The sequence below is a fragment of the Filicampus tigris genome, chromosome 13 (genome assembly GCF_054856515.1).
Source record: "Filicampus tigris isolate MCC_2025a chromosome 13, RoL_Ftig_1.0, whole genome shotgun sequence".
NCBI classification, from domain to species: Eukaryota; Metazoa; Chordata; class Actinopteri; order Syngnathiformes; family Syngnathidae; genus Filicampus; species Filicampus tigris.
In genome coordinates, this window is record NC_141229.1 from 18,503,295 (window position 1) to 18,523,445 (window position 20,151).

At 41.4% G+C, this 20,151-nt stretch overlaps 1 protein-coding gene across 2 annotated transcripts in view; it reads left to right on the forward strand.

Moving 5' to 3' along the window:
- alk (ALK receptor tyrosine kinase) overlaps window positions 1-20,151 on the forward strand; it is a 452,952-nt gene that overhangs the window by 428,865 nt on the left and 3,936 nt on the right. For both annotated transcript variants that reach the window (XM_086049008.1, XM_086049009.1), the window contains exons 21-28: window positions 285-375; window positions 474-538; window positions 630-759; window positions 1,246-1,343; window positions 4,824-4,916; window positions 15,863-15,964; window positions 16,255-16,389; window positions 18,375-18,465. In XM_086049008.1, the coding sequence (XP_085905134.1) occupies window positions 285-375; window positions 474-538; window positions 630-759; window positions 1,246-1,343; window positions 4,824-4,916; window positions 15,863-15,964; window positions 16,255-16,389; window positions 18,375-18,465 (805 nt within the window). The remainder of the gene's footprint in view (window positions 1-284; window positions 376-473; window positions 539-629; window positions 760-1,245; window positions 1,344-4,823; window positions 4,917-15,862; window positions 15,965-16,254; window positions 16,390-18,374; window positions 18,466-20,151) is intronic.

The following is a 20,151-nucleotide window of genomic DNA, read 5'->3' on the forward strand; positions in this document are numbered from 1 at the left end:
TTGGATCCTCATTAGCTGCATTTTTGGCTAATTATTATCATGAATTGGGCTGAGTAACATGGGGAAAGCAATAAAAGTATACCGTGCCAAACTGCACGACTTGGTGGAAACAACCCTTTTGTGTTACTTCTAGTCGTCATCACAGCTTTTTTAATCAGAGTTTGGAGGAATCTGCTTTTCGGTCCGCCACTGTTAGTGTCTTCCACTTGTAGATGTTTGAGAATTATGCCCAAAATAATGCATGTGGTTGTCACTGTAAAAACTTGATGCACGATTCTCTCCAGGGGCCTCGGTCACGGTGCGTTTGGTGAAGTGTACGAGGGGCTGGCAGTAGGAATACCAGGTGAACCCAGTCCACTTCACGTGGCAGTTAAGGTGATGTCCCTCCCCTCCAAAATAGTTTCCTTTTTTTAAAGCACTGTCCGAAAGGAGTCTTTTTTACTGAGCTCATATGTTTTTGTATGAAAAACTAGACTCTCCCTGAGGTTTGCTCAGAACAAGATGAACTGGACTTCCTTATGGAGGCTCTAATCATCAGGTACCAGCCATTTAATCCCTTCTCCAAAATATTTGCTCATGCAAAGTCAACATATCCAATGCGTTTCTTTCCTATGGTTTTGTTTCTGTAGTAAGTTCAGCCACCAGAACATCGTGCGCTGTGTAGGGGTCAGTTTGCAGGCAATGCCTAGGTTCATACTGCTGGAGCTGATGACTGGAGGAGACCTCAAGACCTTCCTCAGGGAGACGAGACCTCGATTGGTGAGACATTTGTTGGCTCATCATTGTTCGTGTTGCAAATGTATACACAATTTGAACGCAAGTATTGGGACACTTTGCCTTTACAAATTGGGGAACTGCCTGGAGAAAGACAGAGTCTTTGACCCACAATCTGTTTTAATCCACCTCAAAGGTGTTTGATTGGGACTGAGATCAGGTGTCTCACATTCTTCCACAACAAACTATGGACTACGGTTTCTGAACTGGGGCACAGCTGGTGAGAGGAGAGTATAGCCAACCAACATTCACACCTATAGACAATTTTGAGTTGAACAGCCTAAACACAGGATTAAATGCACACTTCAAGCAGAACAGGCCAAATCTAGACCCTCTGACTGTTAGACGCTAGTCACTCTGCCATTAAGCACATTGTGCTAAATTAAATCTATTTCTCAAAAAATTGAAGCCGCACAGAAACATTCTAATCAATGTATAAATGCAATGCACTGGTATTGCTCTCTCTCTCAGGAGCAACCGTCCAGCCTGACCATGGTTGACCTTCTCAATGTAGCGCGAGACATCGCCAAAGGCTGCCAGTATCTGGAAGAGAACCAATTCATCCACAGGTATCTGAATCCACACATTTTATAAATGCAAATGCCACACAAATGCAAAACATTTGGCATAGACAAATACAGCATAATAATGAACTACAGAATTTGTATTCTTAAGAGATACAGCAGATGGGAAAAGAAAATAACGATACATGCATGCATATATTGTGAATATGGGATGCAAATGACGGAAGCGATCTTCACAGATTGCACAAACAAGAATTGTTCTTCTGTTTATTTTGACTACACCTGCTCAAGTGGAACATAAGGGCACATTTTGCCTCTGACATTATATTTGAGAAGACAAATAAGGAGTTTACCATCAGAACAGCCAGGTGAGGGCCACTTTTTATTGCTTATATACAGGGAGTACCTCATTTTACGAACGAGTTCCGTTCCTACACTGGCGATGGAACACGAATTTGTCGGATTTCACTGTTAAAGTCGAAATTTACGTCAAAATGCTCTGTACAAAAACAAAAACAAAAAAAAACATCCATCCATTATCGATACCGCTTATCCTCACAAGGGTCGCGGGGCGTGCTGGAGCCTATTCCAGCAGTCTTCGGGCAGTAGGCAGGGGACACCCTGAATTGGTTGCCAGCCAATCGCAGGGCACAGAGAGACAAACATCCGCACTCACAATCACACCTAGGGACAATTTAGAGTGTCCAATCAACTTGCCATGCATGTTTTTGGAATGTGTGAGGAAACCGGAGTACCCGGAGAAAACCCACGCAGGCACGGGGAGAACATGCAAACTCCACACAGGGAGGCCGGGGCCGGGATCGAACCCACGACCTCTGAACTGTGAGGCGGACGTGCTAACCAGTCGCCCACCGTGCCGCCCAACAAAAATACATTAAAATAAAAGCATAAGATGCTGTACTTAGCATTACTGCTGAGAAGTGGATGGAGAAGGCGAGGAGGGCGAAAAAGATACTGCCGGCGCGCAAACAGACACGATTGAGACACTCTGCGCATGCGCATTGCTCATTGCTCTTTGTGCATGCTCAACGGCAAGAAATGCTGGTCTTTGTAGTGCTTGTATGCGGAAGTGCGTTGTTTGGCGCAAAACCCATCGCAAATACACAAACAGAGGTAAACAAGCTCAGAGACGCAGCACTAAAGCACACTTGTGGAGCGAGGAGGAAACCGGCTGCTTCATTCATGTGGTGAGTGACATATCAAGTGTTTTATTGACAGTTGAAAGTAACAAGCGGAAATGACATCCATTTGAGTCAAGACGCCGTGCGTCTCCGTACACAGTGGGTTATTCAACTCTGTCCGCTCAATCATGTAAACCGGACATTCAGAATGTTTCAGAAATCGGAATTTTGACTTTAACCCGAATTGACTGCATGTAAACGTAGTCACTATGGTGCTGGGGACAAAATGGAGGAGGGGGCACGGGTGTCATAAAGTCGAAACGTCGTACCTCGCGTACGTCGTAATTTGAGGGCTGCCTGTGCAAGGCACATACAGTCTATCCCTTTTATATCCTGAAGAATTCTGTTGTGAAAACAACGGATGTAACCTGGAGTTTTTAAAGAGCCTCCTTTTAAACCAGCCGATCATCATTATGGACACTCACATGGAAGGTCAAGTATAAGTCAATATGGGGAAAGGCCAAATTTCCTCCCCCAGTCACATCAAGACAATTGAAGTGTATCTCCCTTTCAAGCCAGGTATTAGCCAATGACAAACGAGGCCTATTAAAGCGTATTTGCTCCAACATGGGGCAGTAAAGCCCCATCAATCCACCTAATTGCCGCGTCTTCTACAGAGCTCACTGACCTTCTATACGGCCCGTCTTTCTGCATGTGTTGAAATTTGCGCTATCACTGTCCTTGTGGATAATTACGCTTATGAAGATGTGTTTACATGACTTTAAGTAAAGGGCAAATGAAGGAGGTCAGATGGACGAATATCAACAAAGTGGTTAAATTCCATACTTTCTTTGAATAAGCTTAAAGCTTCTAATCGGAACTGTAATCACATAAGTGAAGTACTGCGCCGAGGGCAGTAAAGTGCCGTTCAATGAAATGAACGCTCTTTAAAAAGTTCAACAATACTTTAATTACAATAACAAAGACAGTTGTCTATAACGCTGCTGGAAAATGAGCCTTTGAAACGTGTTCTAGTACACTGTGGGTAAAGTCTACAGTGTGAGACCTGTTAACATTGCTTTAATAAGTGTCTGCACTCCCATTACTGTGCTGCACGCACAACGGTTCTGTGCCCTTCCCTGAAGGCCTCCACTTGCCGTCTGTGTCAGCTCTCGCTGCAATCCAAGGCTTGTCCTTGCCAACAGCAGAACCAAATCATTAGGATGACTTCTTCCAAGCTATTAAACAAGGGCTACGGCACTTGCGTTTGTCCACGCCAGTGTGTATTTGTGTGTATGTGGCCACATGCTGTTTGTAATCAGGAAGACCCAAGGAAAGAAACATAATACGCCCACTACGAAATAGATATACTGCCTGCTATTGAATAGGATTGTTGTTAGGCCCCAAATGTCGGTAATCATGTGTAGCTACTGTAAATTGTTTGCTAAGTACATGCTCATTAAAATACTTACACTGGAAATTGCATCCCTGCTCAGAAGAGCAAAAGCCTCTTCGAGATAACCTAAGTAAGCAGATGCCGGGATATGTTGATTTGAGTCCTTACTGAATTATTCAATACAAATATCGTCGAATCATTTTCAATCTCTTCTGGCACAATGAAGGGATGCAACATTGCAGACCATGTCATAAAAAAGGCCCTGTGTTGAAATCGGTCGGAGCTATTACTTCATCCCCATTGTGTCATTTCACATCTGCATTAATCCGAAGACGGCTGTCTGAAAGTGCGCACGTTGTGATCGGTCATCTTGCTTCCAGTTGTGTGTTTTGCAGCTCTGCCCCAGTCTCATGATTCCGTTCGAGGAGTGTGTCACATGCTGTTATTTTGATGTTCAATTCTGGCTATTTATTAGTCCTGGTGCCCATTTGTCTCGCCTGATGAAGAGATGCATGCACTATGCTCTTCGACGTCTCTTCTGAAGAAAGTCTCGGGATTCAGTGCAGTGTGTTTTCCTTCCTCTCCAAACACAAGAGTATATAGAGCACTGTGTGCACTGAAATATTCTTATCCGAAAAATAACAAACCCAACTCTGTGAAAATAACACTTTAATGTGTTTTCTCATCTTAGTCACTCTGCTTGTATATGCCGCACTTCAAATCTTTCTCAGGATGTAAGTGTGTTGAGTCATAAAAAGCACTGCAGGAAGCTATGGGGTTTTACCAGCAATGCTGATGGCAACTTGCTAGTTACACTAAACTTCTGAACCATTGTGGGAACATGTGCCTGTGTTTCAAGTGTGCAAGACATGCAAATACAGGAACTACTCTGATAAACTTCTTGAAAAGATGAGACATCAACAAAGTTGTATCACAAAAGTATGTACATTTTCACACTTGATTCTGTGTGTATTTTTCATTCTATAGGGACATTGCGGCTCGAAATTGCTTGCTGACGTGCAAAGGACCAGGCCGCGTGGCCAAGATTGGAGATTTTGGGATGGCTCGGGATATTTACAGGTAAGAATTTACCACAGCACAAATAATTACATTATTATTTAGCAGATTGATTTGTGAACATTGTTGCGGCAATATTTTCTGTATCACTTTAGGTATTTAGTACTTGGATTGACTTCATTTTGTTCTCACCGGATATATTACAGATAGCCTATGTAACATCAATCTAAACCAGGGGAGCCCAAGTCCGGTCCTCAAGAACCCCTATACAGAATGTTTTACATGTTTCCCTGCTCCAACACACCTGAGCGCAAAGAGTGATGCAGACTGCAAGCACGATAGTAACCAGACTGTTCGGTTAATAGATCTGACAGTGTCAATCAACTATAGCATTTTTAGTCTGAGCAGAACCTTTAAACGGGTCTTGCGTTGATTTTCATTAGGGTGTACTGTATATACTGCATGAACCAACGTTTGTGACCAGTAAGTATAGATTTTATCTCTGTGTCTATAAATGATTGCACTGTCCCCGAGGCTCATTAAGATCTGTAAATGTCAAAGCTCAACTCAAAGGGCCTTCTAAGTCCTTCTTGTAATCTCAGCAAACATCCAGTAGCCAACTAGCATCTCATTATTCTCATCTCAAACATTTCAATACGGCCAGTGCAGTTCCACATGATGCCACGAGTTCCCAATTCAGTAGGGAAATCATCCCAGCCTTTCATCTGAGAGAGACTGGAGCTGGGGGAATGTGTCACAACATGCAGCTATATCATTGCAGCATTCTGTAAAAAGTCTTAGATGAGGACGGGGATGGCTCCAAAGTCACATCCGGTTAAGGCTGTTGGTCGATTGCCCCCAGGGTGCCACATTAGGCGAACTTGATTTAATTACTGATGTCAGTTTTTCAGGTGGCTCGCCAAGAGTTTGCTTTTATATTGCCGCCTCCAGCAGATGTGCTCAGACTGGGCTTATCTCTGCTTTTATGTGCAGAAGAATGAGAGGGTACCTCGTGCTCAGTGCCGCTTCGCTGTCTGCACGTTGTATTTGCTGTTTCATGGTGTGGCCCTTATTTGTGTGACAAGGGACATGCAAGTCCTTTTAAAGCCACCACAGTGAGGGTAGGCATGGAGCTTAATGTCAGCTTTTTATATTCTGAGAGGAAAGCCACAGGCGCACTCACACGTGCTGGTATTCTTCACTCAAACAGCCTTGCACGCATGTGGGCACACAAGTAATGTAAAAAAAAAAGAACAAGCAAAAAGTACAGCTTGTCGGGGGGTCACAGTAGAGCAGGTGGTGAGTGTCTTTGCCTCACAGGCAAAAGGACTCAGGTTTGAATCTTGACGAAGTGACTCGGGCATTTCAATGTTGAGTTTGCACGTTCTCCCCATATTGTGTGGCTTTTCTCCGAATACTCAGGCGTTCTGCCACATTCCCCTGAAAAAAATGCACTTTAAGAATTGCTCAAAAGTCGGAAGGAAGAGTCAATTATGTTATGTTATGTTAGCAACTAGTCCAGACTGTACCACACCTCTTTCCCAGTGTATTAGGTATATAATAGAATGAAGCAATATTCATCACAGGGATACATTCCAGACTGACCTGCAATAGTTGAAAATCTATGCTACAGTGAAACCATAGGCGAAGTAAAATATTTGTAGATGTACACCTCCCACACACTTTTTGAGCACATTGCAAACATATTTGAACATTGTACAAAATTGTAAGTAAATACTGTACATATTGCGGTACTGTACTTTACACAAACAAACGTACGTTTTATTCTACTGCTGCCAAAAACGCGCTAGCTAGGGCTACGTTAGCTGTTAATGTTTTTTGAATTGTGAAGACTAGCTTCTTTGTTAACTTCAGGACATACCTGAATGTGTGGCTTTAAATTGTGCTGGATATCATAGATGTTGACACGGGCTTCTTTAGGGGATGCACAGTAAACACCGGGACATGTAAGTGCTCTGTGAGGACTCGTGAGGTAGCATGAATTTAAGGTATCTTCCATGGAATTGGTGAGATATACACATCCATTTTATCCAGTTGCACACTTTCCATACCGCTCTGCACGACTTGCGGTCACTGCCTAGGGCAGGTACATAACGTGACATCAAACAGACGAGATTCATTGAAACGTTTAGAACTGCCTACAGAAATTCAGCTTCTGTCAATATTACTAACACCATGTGATTGCAAATTAGCTTCACTACTAAAAAGCCATTTGTTGTTTGGCAAAACAGTTACGACCATGTGACCGAGAAATTTTGTTAAACTAGTAACACAGCTACCGTCCGTTGTGCATCGGCGACTGTGGCACAGTTTTCCCACGTGGGGGCATTACATTACATATACTGGTACTGTAAAACCACATAAAAACAATCGCCATAAACTAGGTGTTGTTCCGATGCCATTTTTTGTCCCCGATACCGATTCCAATACCCAGCTGTGAGGTATCGGCCGATACCAATACTATACCGATACCAGACTTTGGAAAAAAAAAAAAGGAGATATATATGAGCATTTTTTTTCTTGTAATTCTAAAGAACTGCATACTCAATTGGATGTAAAACCATTGCTATCATGGCTTGGTCAGACTTAAAAATCTTTGTGAAACAGGAAAAAATGAGAAATGATATACACGAGGTATCTTTGAGAGAGATTGTGTCGGATTAATTACAAAAGCTATAGGACATTATTATAAAAGTTTGTTTTGAGTATTAGTGACCCATCGCAACAACGTCCGCTCCCAAATCCACTTTCAAAACCAAAAACAAGCACTAGAAAAATCCAACAAGTTCTACTCCAAAATCCAAAGCAGGGTTTGTTGTTGCGGTCCATTCCCCTTTTTCATGCTCGCTGCCGCTGCCGCTGCAAGCTCTTGGTGCTTGTTCACATGTTTTGTCCTCAAATGTTTTATCAGGTTTGACTTATTGAACCTGACCACTTTGGTTCCGCCTCTTGCAACATTCGCTCTAGCTGGAGTTTCTATGTTGAAGTAGTTACATATCGCCGACATTATATCTCCTGCGTACAGTGTTTCAACGTTGCGCACGACGCCAAATCTGACTCGGTGTTTTCTTGCTTTGGTGTATCATAACATCATCGTAAACCAAACGATGGTTGAATAGATTTGTCGTGTTGCCGGTGGGTGCAAAGACAACTTGCACTTTATACGTCTTTGCTCACCGTCTTCCACGGTGAACCCAAAATGTAAGCAATTAAGCGATTTCGATTTGCCTTGCTTGTTTACAAGTCGTTCCTGTGGCGGTTCGTGTGCCATTTTTAGGTCTGTTACTCTGTCAAAACGTTGAGTAGGAGCATGTGCAGTGCGACTTGCCGGGTGCGGCGTACGGGCTGGATGGCTGGCTAGCTCACTAGCTAGCGAGCTTGGAGAGGGCGGCGCGGCGGAGTAACTCGTGAGCGCATGCCTCAAAACGACTCAAAATTAGTATTAATAATCGTTTTTTTTACGATTATGCCAATTTTGTAATCGTGGAGTGTAATAATCGAAAATGCAATTGAATTTTGATTAATTACACAAGCCCTATGTTGTTGTAGCATATACACACACAGAATACGTGTGTTGAATAAACAGCCTATTTCCATAGCTCTTCATGCTGGTGAGATTGCGAAATGGGCTAGATATTGACATGGATGTGCATTTGGATAAGGCTCTTCTGTTTCCCTCCGGTGTGCGTCTCTCAAATATGCGCGCTGCATTCAAAGATTTATACCAGTATCAATAACCAGCATCAGCGCTTCATTTCTTCGTAGTCGCCAATGCCGATACCAGCATTTTAAGCGGTATCGGGATACTTGCCGATACCAGTATCGGTATCGGAACAACACTACCATAAACCGCAGAAACCCGTGATATAAAGGGGATTTCCCCAATAAGTTGATCCGTTCCGCAATGAAATCTGCAATGTAGTGGGGCTATAGTAGGTGAACTGTGATAAAGTTATATTCAAACTATATTTCTCAAATCATATAGTGACAAGTGGATCTTTCTGTAATCAGCAGTGTGTGTTTTCTGCCAAGCATAAGGCAGTACATTGAAAAGTCATGATGAAATCATACACTATAACAAGAGACTGACGTCTGTCATGCTAGCAGCTTGTTGTCGCCTGATAGACAGGCGACATGAGTTGGGACCTTGGACTAGTTGCCACTCATTCACATTGCACATCTGTGGAACCAATCATTCACACTCTGTCACGGATTCCAGTGGGAACTGGAAGGGGATGGATCCCAAAAACGCAGACAAGGAGAAGAAATGTATTGAACAAAATGTATTTACGGAAAAAAATTAATTTCACATCCGCAAAAGTTCAACAAAGGTCGTTGGCGCATTGTGCCAGGAGAAAACAATCAACAAAAAGCGCTTGCAAAACAAGAGCAAGGAGACTACAAACGCAAATTCACTTGTCAACAGCGGGACAAGAAAACTCCAATCTCAAACAAACAAAACCCATCAGCAAGAGCAAACAAACATTTTTTTCACGGAAAATTCACGGCCAGAACGAACGACGAACAGGAACTATAGTGACTAGGAAAAATACAGCCTCTTGAAACACGGAGGCAAGCAAGGCAATAACCCGACAGTGGGCAGTTGTGGAAGTAGTCCTTTTAAAGGTCTTGATCAGTGATTCATCACAGGTGCGGCGTCAGAAGGCACGCCCGCCAGTCCCGCCACTGCCTGCAACAGACCAGATTCATGACACACTCATGTTCACAAAATAAGTCACATACATTTTTTGGGTCAATTTAAAGTCATTTACTCTAACAAGCACATTTGGGCAATAGAGAAAACTCAAACAAGCAGATGCAAACTCCACGCAAGTCAAGATTCGACTTGCCACCATAAGCCCTTACAACATGAAATATTTTCATCAAAACACAACATATGTCAACATAAAGAACAAACCTAGAGATCCTTGCTCACCTTTGTTAGGGTTGGTGTCTGGTATTAGTGAAAAAATGTAGCTGTGTTGTAATTTTTATTCATGGAGAAAAGACCGGCACTGTATTTGAATTCTTGGGGGAAGGACCATTTTATTGTAACTCAAACAGCAGAGAAAAGACATTCATCCATCTGCATTTTTATCTTCAGTTACACCACCAAAATGGAATGGGTTCCTGCTATGCACATGTGCCAACCCTGCACAGTTTCACTGAATCCCATTCATAGTTTTTTTGTAATCTTGTTTGCTTTGTGCTTGGCAGAGTTGCAAAAACAGACAAAGACAGACAACTGCATATCCCAGTTTTGAATAACAGAGACAGGAGTAGAAGCAGGTGTGAAACACTTGTATTTGTGCTATAGATTTCCTGGGACTTGGGTAAAATCCTCTTACTCTGCAGCTCAGCTTGGTTAGATAAGATAAGATAAGATAAGATAAGAGATGAGCCTAAAAAATACAAACAGCCTCGATGTTCTGGTGGCCAAATGGACACGCTTATGTTTGTTCATTTTCAATCCATGACAAGGACAGAAGTCCAATAACAGAACACCACTCTGCTTCTGGTTGGGGGGCTCTCACTGTCATTGCCCATGCGAGCAGAACAAGGGGGGTTTCCAATGGGAACGCTCTACAGCACCGCGTCCGAGCACTCCAAAAAGGGTGGGTACTGTGAACTGCTGTTTGGTGCATAAGCACAAACAACAATCAGGACCTTTCCCCCCCACCCGCAGTCGAAGAGAGAGACTACCATCTCTTCCACCGAGGTCAACCCCAACGTGTGCACACTGAGCCGCGGCCTACACCAGATCCACGCCTCTCACCGCGAGCAACTACAAAGTGGAAGAGAGTCCAACTCCTCTCAAGAGGACCAGTACCAGAACCCAAGCTGTGTTTCAAGACAAGCCTGAATAGATCTACTGTAGTCAGAACTTTTCAACTTCGCACAGTAGCTCAGATTCCTGACCTGCTAGAAAGGTGGCATTGCACATGCCTAGAGCCAGTTTCTGGATCCGGGGATCGGACTAGCAAGGTACCGTCCTTAAGGCACCACCCACCTGTCCACGCATTTGACCCCCTTGGCTCCTGCCAAAGGTGGTGAGTCCATGGAAACGGAAACCCAAGTTCGAGCTGTGCTGGGTCCCGTTGGTACAAGCCCAGTGTCCAAGTGTGTTTGAAAGCCTAAAATTATGAACCCCAATCAGACTGAAGGAGTTCACATTTTTGTTACTGTCGTACGTTTTTGGTCTTAGTTTTTTAATTTGACGTGCAATACTAATTTCATGTTTGTCAAGGTTCTTTTAGTCCTGGTACACAGATAAAACTGTTTTGTCCCGATTTTGCCCCTTCCTGACCAAGCACGTCAGGTCGTTGTGTAAGATTATCCTATGAGAGTATCCTGTGGTTTGAGGTATGTTAAGAGTGAATTTGTCACCATTATAAGGTCCAAAACAGGGCGGGCGGACCATCTTAAATATTAAATGTGTTCAGTATTTTACGGCCAAAGTCATAACTCTGAACGTGACATGGAACGGAATGTAGCTAATCAGAAGCATTCTGACTGACTCCTACCCAGACAGCAGGAAGTATTAACCCGACACACACACACTTTGTTTTTGACGAAATCACCGTTTTACACTTACTCCGGTCCCTTTAGAATCAGTCGAGTAACTTCAGCTCAACATATCTGGTACTAAAAGATTGTTGATTTTTTTTTTTTTTTTTGGTGTTGTTGGATCATGTGTGATCATGCAAGATTTCTGGCTCAGAGGACTTGTTTTGAGATTGGTGAGACAGAATCTTTATTTGTGTGGTGTTCTGTGGTGACATTATCCAAGTATACGACACACAATACGGCCAAAACTGTTTAACCTATTTCGGCCGGGAGCGTATTGTAGCGTTTCTACCACTAGAGCCGGGAGCGCGGTTGCGTATTTCTACCTTTACAGCAGGGAAAGCAGATACGTCATTTTTTTTTTAACCAATTCTTGGTCTCTTAGCCAACGAAATGCATCAGAATATACACGTGACGGTGTTGTGAGCCCTCGTCGGATATCCTTAAATTAGTTTTTAGCAGTAATGGTGCGGGAGTTCTGAATATAAGTGACTTAAGGTTTTAGAGCTGGGGTCACCAACTCCGGTCCTCGATGGTACCTGTCCTGCAGGTTTTCAATCTCTCCCTGCTGTAACACACCTGTTAAAATGATCAGGATCGTTATCAGGCTTCTCAAGAGCTTGCTGATGAGCTGATCATTTGAATCAGGTGTGTTACAGCAGGGAGAGATTGAAAACCTGCATGACAGGTGCCCTCGAGGACCGGAGTTGGTGACCCCTGTTTTAGAGGGTGTCGCTTATGAGTTTTAGAGGGATGTTTCGCCAAGCACTTTAGGCCTTAATGGGTTAATGCCTGATTTTTTATTTTTTTAATGTGTGAGGTTTGTAACAGATAAACAATCTTTTAACATTTGAAAAATCCCTATTTTCCTTCAACAGTTTAACTGGAATAACAGTGTCTGTAGTTTTAATGTAGTGTTTAATTTGTTTATTTTACCCTAAAAGCTTTTGGTGGAAGTGGCACCAAGCACGTAAGCGTTTTTAGATAAGATCCGCCAGTGAGGACTACATACTCTATGACATGCAATTCAAACCAGTGAGCTTTTCCAACACCATCAACTATCCCGTTAACGTCACCAAGAATAAACGCTTTAATCAATCTCTGTATTGGAGTTAAATGGCACTGACAAAATGAGCAATTGCCTCCTCAGAAATATGAAACGATGAGGGTCACTGTCATGTTCATCACAGAGAATTTCATATTTAATACAGTCTCATTGCAATGAGAATTGTTTCTATCTTTTCATGTATTCAGTTTGACTCGAGCTGATGTGGAGCCAGCATCCTGGAAGGTCAAAGCTCTATGGTTAGACAAGAGGAGCAAATGCTTGCCTCCCACACTTCTTTAACCCCACCTGCAAAACGTGAATCAAGATCAGCACTTTCCAACTTCCACGAAGATCAAATCTGAAATCTGCCACAGTTTTACAGGACAGCAAAGAATCAGAATCAGAATCATTTATTAATGGCCACACAACAGAGTTGGTGGAATTTGTTTTCAGTACAGCAGTAAGGCTCACATTTCTCCTTTGTCAGTTCCATCATCAACAAAAAAACATCAAGAATAGTCACATTCATGTTAGTTTACAGGTTACATCAAGACGACGATAGATTAAAGGTCCTTATGGCTGTTGGGAAAAAAACTGTTCTTAAATCGGTCTTTGTTGTGATGGACCTGTAGCGTCTCCCTGAGGGCATCTGTGTGAACTGGTGGTGAGCGGGGTGTGAGGGATCTGAAACGATTCTTACTGCTCGCTGTTTGAGGCGTCTTCGGTACAGAGTGTCTATGGATGGGAGTGTGTGACCAATAATTTTGGAGGATTTGTTGATGATGCGTTGAAGTTTCGACCGAGAGTGACTGTCCAAATTACCATACCAGAGTATTATTGCTGAGGTGAGGATATTCAATTATGGCTGTGTAGAACTGAAGGAGGAGATGTGGCCGAATGTGGAATTTCTTAAGTTGTCTGAGGAAAAACAGACTCTTGTTGGCCATTGAAGCACCAATGTGAAAATGGCTAATGCAACATAAAACTGTGATTGGGTTTGATCAAGAAGAGCTGTTTCGACTGATTTGGTAAAAAGGCTGTGATTTTGCAAAAGCTTGTGTGTGCAATGGTATATTTCGCTGAAGCAAATTACTTTAAAGACATATCTTTTGGGTAGCCGTTTCTCCCCCATAACATCTTAAAAAGTTACTTCTAAAGGTTTGGCTGTCCAAGCCTCTTTGAATGCAAATGTTAGTAGACATTTTGGTTTTGTTACTTGTTGTGTTCGGTTCTTCTAATTCTGTTTTTGCACAACAAGCAAACATGTCAGAGACATGTCGCTCAACGTAAGACACACAAGCCGCTTACCCGGGCTCCGGTCGTGGGGGCAGCCGCTTTAGCTGGGAAGCTGAATAATATGAAGTTCAGAGCTTCCTTAGACAACCACAATTATGCCATTCTTAATGTTCAATAAAATAAAAAACACAACCAAATGCAAATTCAATAATAATTTGCTAAAAATGTAAAAGTATATATTTTTTCATGAATCTCACTTGGTGGGCAGTCTGTCAATCTGGGTGGGCCTGTGCACACCCAGGCCCACCCATGGCTCCGCCCCTGGTTGAAGCTTACATTCAAATAAAATAGTCTATTTGAGTCCTCCACATATTCATGAAATTAAAGCCAACCTTCAATTTCATTTGATGTGTCCGGAAAAGTATTATTTATTAATTAAAAAGTTATATAGAACCAAAAATGCAAAGCAAAATTTTGTTATCAGCTTATCGAGCGTACTGTGGAGCAGTGCCATGCGAAGCTATGTTGGCGACTGATGCGAACAACGCATCAACGAAGCGAGGTTGGTGAGTGCACATTAATTTATACTCATCGGAAACCACTCGTCAACGGGGGGCGCTTGAGAGAATGAATGCCCCCCTGAGTTGTGAACGCTGTCCACTGCTGTGGAGTGCTCAGACTAGTTGCCACTTGACTATATGACTGAACAATGCCAAACGCTGTACTGTACATATTTGCAAAATGATAGTGAAGAATTGTTCATAGGTTATTCCATATTTACTCTTACAACTATTGTAAGGTATTTATTCAGCATTATAAACTTGTTTTAATCGTGTAAGTCGAAGTTGCTTGTGAAGAAAGTGGAATGTGAGAAGGAGACAGCAGCAAAATAGGAACGATGCTCTTATTGAAGAGCATCCCGTGGTAAGACGCTAAGTCCTTGGGACAGAATATAACAATAACAATAAACTGTGCAGATGTAAGAAAAACAGAGGGGAATGTAAGAATAATAATGTATACAATGATTCATGTGTTTTGATGCCTTTGTGTCACATTTGTATTAAGAATGATGGAGGTTGATGATTAGTCCTGTTAGTCTTGTTAGCTAATTATGAAGCAGAGACGTTTGATAATTAGCCTTGTTAGCCTTGTTGGCTTTGTAAGAATAGCGGTTTAGCTTTAGCTTTGTTGTAATCTAGGCCCAGCTTGCTTGGTGTGCTTTGCTTTCACACATGTATGATAATGACACACACGTACACACGTACACACACACACACACATAGACAAAACAAGTTCAGCTTGTGTTACAGCTGCTTTCACTCCCCTTTCCCTTCGAGCTGGAACACCTTTGTAATTAGGGACTCCTAAGAAAATAAAAAGAGAGGAGGATTTTTTTTTTTTTTTATTACCATATTTCTCTATTTATCCATGGTCACATTAGCGGCTGTGACGCACCTTTTGAGAGACAAAAAATAAAGTCATTTATTTAAAGATTTTATTCTAGTATGTTGAGCACCATAACCCTCAAATTTAGAATTACATTTGAAAATCGAACGAAAAAAAAAAAAAAAAGTTGAAATTAAACAGACAGCCACAGCACCCTGATCACAGATGGAGCCGCACGTCGCCGACCTATCATTATCATCACGATTAGCACCGAATCCAGATGCGAGCATTGTCCTTATGAACCCCTCGAGCTGACACCTTGTAACTTCGATGTTGATGTTCGGCCATTCTTCCTGGAGGACACGAAGGTGTCCCTCAGGTGCCTTGAGCAAGCAGGTCAGCATGAAATTAGGATTTGACCTCCTACATTATTAACAATTAGAACAGCAAGGCAAGGTTAACAATGGATAAGATCCAGCCTGGCCCAGAGGGAAAAAAAAAATGCTCTCGCTTTTTCCCTTGATTGATTGACATTTCTCGCAGGGTCCCTCACACCAAGATATTTGTAATGTGAACATGAGTTTGGATCAGAGCATTGACGGCGCAGAATTAATCATGCATGTCAGGTTTCCTTTGTCCTTCTGTTTGAGGCTGTTGCTATGGCAACGGAAAAGGAAAAGTAATGCTGCTTTTCATTGTATTATGGTTCTGGTTCAATTACTGCATGTGTGTGTTGTGTGTGCGCGTGTAGAGCAAGTTATTACAGGAAAGGCGGTCGTGCCATGCTTCCAGTAAAGTGGATGCCACCTGAAGCCTTCATGGAGGGCATCTTCACATCAAAAACAGATACTTGGTAAGCACCCCATCCTCTCTGCCTAATAAATAACCACAAGGCTAAACCCACTATCACTTTGACGCCATATTCTGATGTTTTGCATTTGCGTGATTGTGTGCTGTCATTGTCTGTGATCCCTACAAGCCTCTATCCTTCAGTGTGCCCAGCTCAGATTGTTTTTTTTTTAATTCCTTATCTTGGCTCTTATAAATCCCCTCTTATCCTTTATAGCCATAGCTTTGATGTTGCTTCTGATATGGCTTGATTGTCCTTCTCACCCTGTTTCTTTTTTTCTCCGTGTTCGCCAGGTCATTTGGCGTTCTGCTGTGGGAGATCTTCTCACTGGGCTACATGCCTTATCCGAGTCGTAGTAACCAAGAAGTGCTGGACTTTGTAACCAACGGTGGGAGAATGGACCCACCCAAAAACTGCCCTGGGCCTGTGTATGTACATCTGAACACGCATGTAGTGTGTGTTGCATATAAATGCAAATTAAATGAAATTGATTTCGAGATTTTGAGATTTTAGTGAGTCCTGCAAACGTGCTGTGAATAGCCAAGATGAGTCACACTATTTGTGCTTTGTAAACTCACTGGCTCTGATTAACAAAAGACTTGCCCATGCAAAACAGATGTGGATTCTGCCAAACAGACAAACCTGCATTCACTTGGCATGTTCTAGAAGTAGATGCAAAGAGATTACTTTGCACAAACAAGTTGATTTCTACAAATCGGCACCGCTGTACATAGTGATGACTGCTGTTCCAGTAGTGAGGAGGAGGCACAGGCATAATAGGAGGCAACTAATCTTTTACACTCATGTAAACATTTTTGAAATGCCAGAAACAAATATTGTGACCTATCATCTATCAAGCAATGCCATTTTGGAGCTTCTGAATAATTTATTCAGTTAGCTCTTGGGAAAATTTAATTTGTGGGTCAATTAGATTATTATTATTATTATTATTATTTATTTATTTATTTATTTATTTAGTTGAAAATGAGAATCCATTTGTTTTAAGATGTCAGGTTTGATTGAAACGGTTTTTACATAGTTTGTTGAAAAGTAGTTCAATAAAAATATAGACATTTCCCCAACATGACAAATACTGTAATTGTCATTGATGGATCTGAAGACAACATTGATTAAAACAAATAAACAGATATACTGTACACACACACTGTCACTTAGCTCATCTTGAAACGCGATATTAAACCACAAGCACAAGAGAGGATGATTGTGTCATACTGGAGGATTTGTCTCCAGCATCAGAAGACTGCTTACCCATTCTGCTCCCATTGAGGGAGACACAGAGGCTATTACTGTTTTGGGATTCTGTGTGCCGTCACTCCCTCACTCCTTGTTTTTTATACTTGCTGCAGCGATCCAACGATAACAACTCAAGCATGTGAACCAATGCTGTGGTGCAACATTATTACAAGACAGGCTCCGTTGGACAGACACTGATTGACTTATGTCCTTTTTGCAACTCATTGCAACTCAATATGCCCAGTTAGAATATTCCTTTGATGTGATTATATGGAAAAACTGAAATATTCAATATCAGTGCCAGAAGTCAGAATTTGACGGTGTGGTGACCGCAGAGTTCATCTCCAATCTAACAGAAGTCGACTGAAATAATGGGAGCAGGCAGCTATTATTGATGTCCTTGAGAACATATTAACCGCTCTTCTGTGATAATTACTTTATATAAAACTATTTTGCAGACTTGAAGAGATTTCTAAAAAAAAAAAAAAAAAAGAGAGACTTGAATATGAGGGCAAAAATGATAAGGCTTTTGATGAAGATCAAATAAACTGTGCAGTGAGTTAGTTCATAAGAATATGCCGTAATCAGCTTTTAAGTGTTACAGGAAACAAAACACTGATCATAGCACGCAGTTGTTGTTGTTTTGTTTGTTCAACTCATTCACTGCCAGACATTTTCAGACCCTCTATTAACCTAACGTTTGAAAAAATTTTGAAAAAATATAAATACGTTCCTGAGATTGAATGGCTGGACTATGAAAAGACAAGTAAATTTGTCAATGGCAGCGAATGAGTTAATTAACACATTCATGCAGTTTGGTGGGTAATCATCCATGGAAAAGAAACTACTATAACTCGAGTTCCTGGTTGTCTCTGGTTATGAGCAAATTACTACTACCACTACTACTCCTACTACTACTACTACTACCACTACTACTCCTACTACTACTACTACTAATAATAATAATAATAATAATAATAATAATAATAATAATGGTAATAATAACTTATCGTCTGTCCCATATATGATTCATGACATACCGTGTCTCCGATTCAGTGAGCATTTTTGCTCAGTATCTCCACAAGTTCTTTTCAGCTATCTCTATTAACGCTGCAACAATGTCTTGATGTCTTTTCTATACATTCTTGTGTGTCCACAGTTACCGTATAATGACTCAAAGTTGGCAGCACCAACCCGAGGACAGGCCTAACTTCTCAACTATCCTGGAGAGGATTGACTACTGCTTGCAGGTAACAAAATAGATCTTGGTTGTAATTGAATACTGGGATTTATTGTGAACCGAACCAGAGTTATGTTTGTTGTTTTCATTGGCTTATATCCGGATTCTTGCATCAGATAAAAGGCAAATACATGTTATTTCTCCACTATCTGGAATTGAAAAATAGAAACAAGAATTATCAAGACAAAGTATCTAGTGTTCTACACACATACAAAAATAATAGATAACGATAGCACAATAGTTGAACCTCCACTGTAAAGACGCTGGGCCCCATTTAATCATTGTTCACTTGATTCAATAAAGGCCGCACCCTAAGTAGATCCATCCTGTTTTCCACCCTCAAAAAAAAGACATAATAGGTGGTGTCTCAAAGTGCCTTTCATTACCTTTACTAAGTCTTTAATGAAGACTTCATGAATACAGCTCACATTACCTACAGAGCTGAGAGAGCATCTGGAAAGCTGAAGGTTACGCCGAGGAAAAAGTGCTGCCCGAATCAGCACAAACCATTCTGGGTCACATTTTAGTTGAACACTTCAACACTGACTCAAAAAGAAATACCGATTGGAGAAAAAAAATAAATAAATAAAAGAAGAATATGATGTCTGCCGACGAGAAGAAGGCACGCCTCGCTGGAAGCAGGCGAAAGAAAGTAAGCCAGGCGCTAGACACAAAGCTTTTAGAGTGGATTTCGTCTGTGTGGGACATGCATAACATAAGCGACCAGAAAATTAATAAGAAAGAAATTGACACAGCCCACAATGCGTTCATTTATTCATTTTCTACCGTTTATGTTGGCTTCAAATTTGCTGTGGTTGAGCTAGCATTTATCCCAGCCGGTGAGGGTGCACCATGGACTGCTTGCCCGTTTATCACAAACCAAGTTACAGTTTGAGTATTTTTATTATTTATGGGAATTTTACTTTTACTTATTTATTTTGTAACCAATTTTGTACCTCTTAAGTTGTGCCTGGTATTTATATCAAACCTACCTTGGAAACGTCGTAATAAAATAAAAGTAAATGTATTGAATTGCTCTCTAGATTCAATGACAGTCTTAATAGTATCGTATAATTGCAACAAACTATTATTTATATCAACAAATGGTAGCAGTAGTTTTTTATTTTTCAGGTTAAACCGATATTTTTTCAGACTAATAAAAATTCATGAATGTAACTGAATGAAACTGCCAGCAAGGTAAGCAATTTTTCTCTACTGTAAAAAAATATTTTGTCTGAAACAAAGAAACGTTAAACTTATTTAAACCAAATTAAAATAAACATGTTCAACTGTACTGTATGTAATTAAGAATGTATATTTTTTTACTACAGTGTTCCCTCGCTACTACACGATTCTGGAATTGCGGCTTCAGTCTATCCACAGTTTTCACTTGTGACCTTAACTTCATCTATCGGGGGTTTACCTTGCACTTTCACAGCTTTTCTTGCTACTTTTTCTTCCTTCGAAGTCGGCCAAGTCAAAAATGTTGATTTACTTTTATTTTTTTAGGGTTATTTTGCAAAAACCGAGAACAAGGACATTAGACAGCTCGTCGCCTCCAAAATCCCGTACCCTCATTGTGGGGATGTTGGAAAAAACAGTCCGAGTGCGCTGCTTCACTCTGACCATTCAGAAACTCTGAACATTGTTCAAAATGTGACGTTCAATTATTCAGAGTGCCCCAAAAAACAAAGTA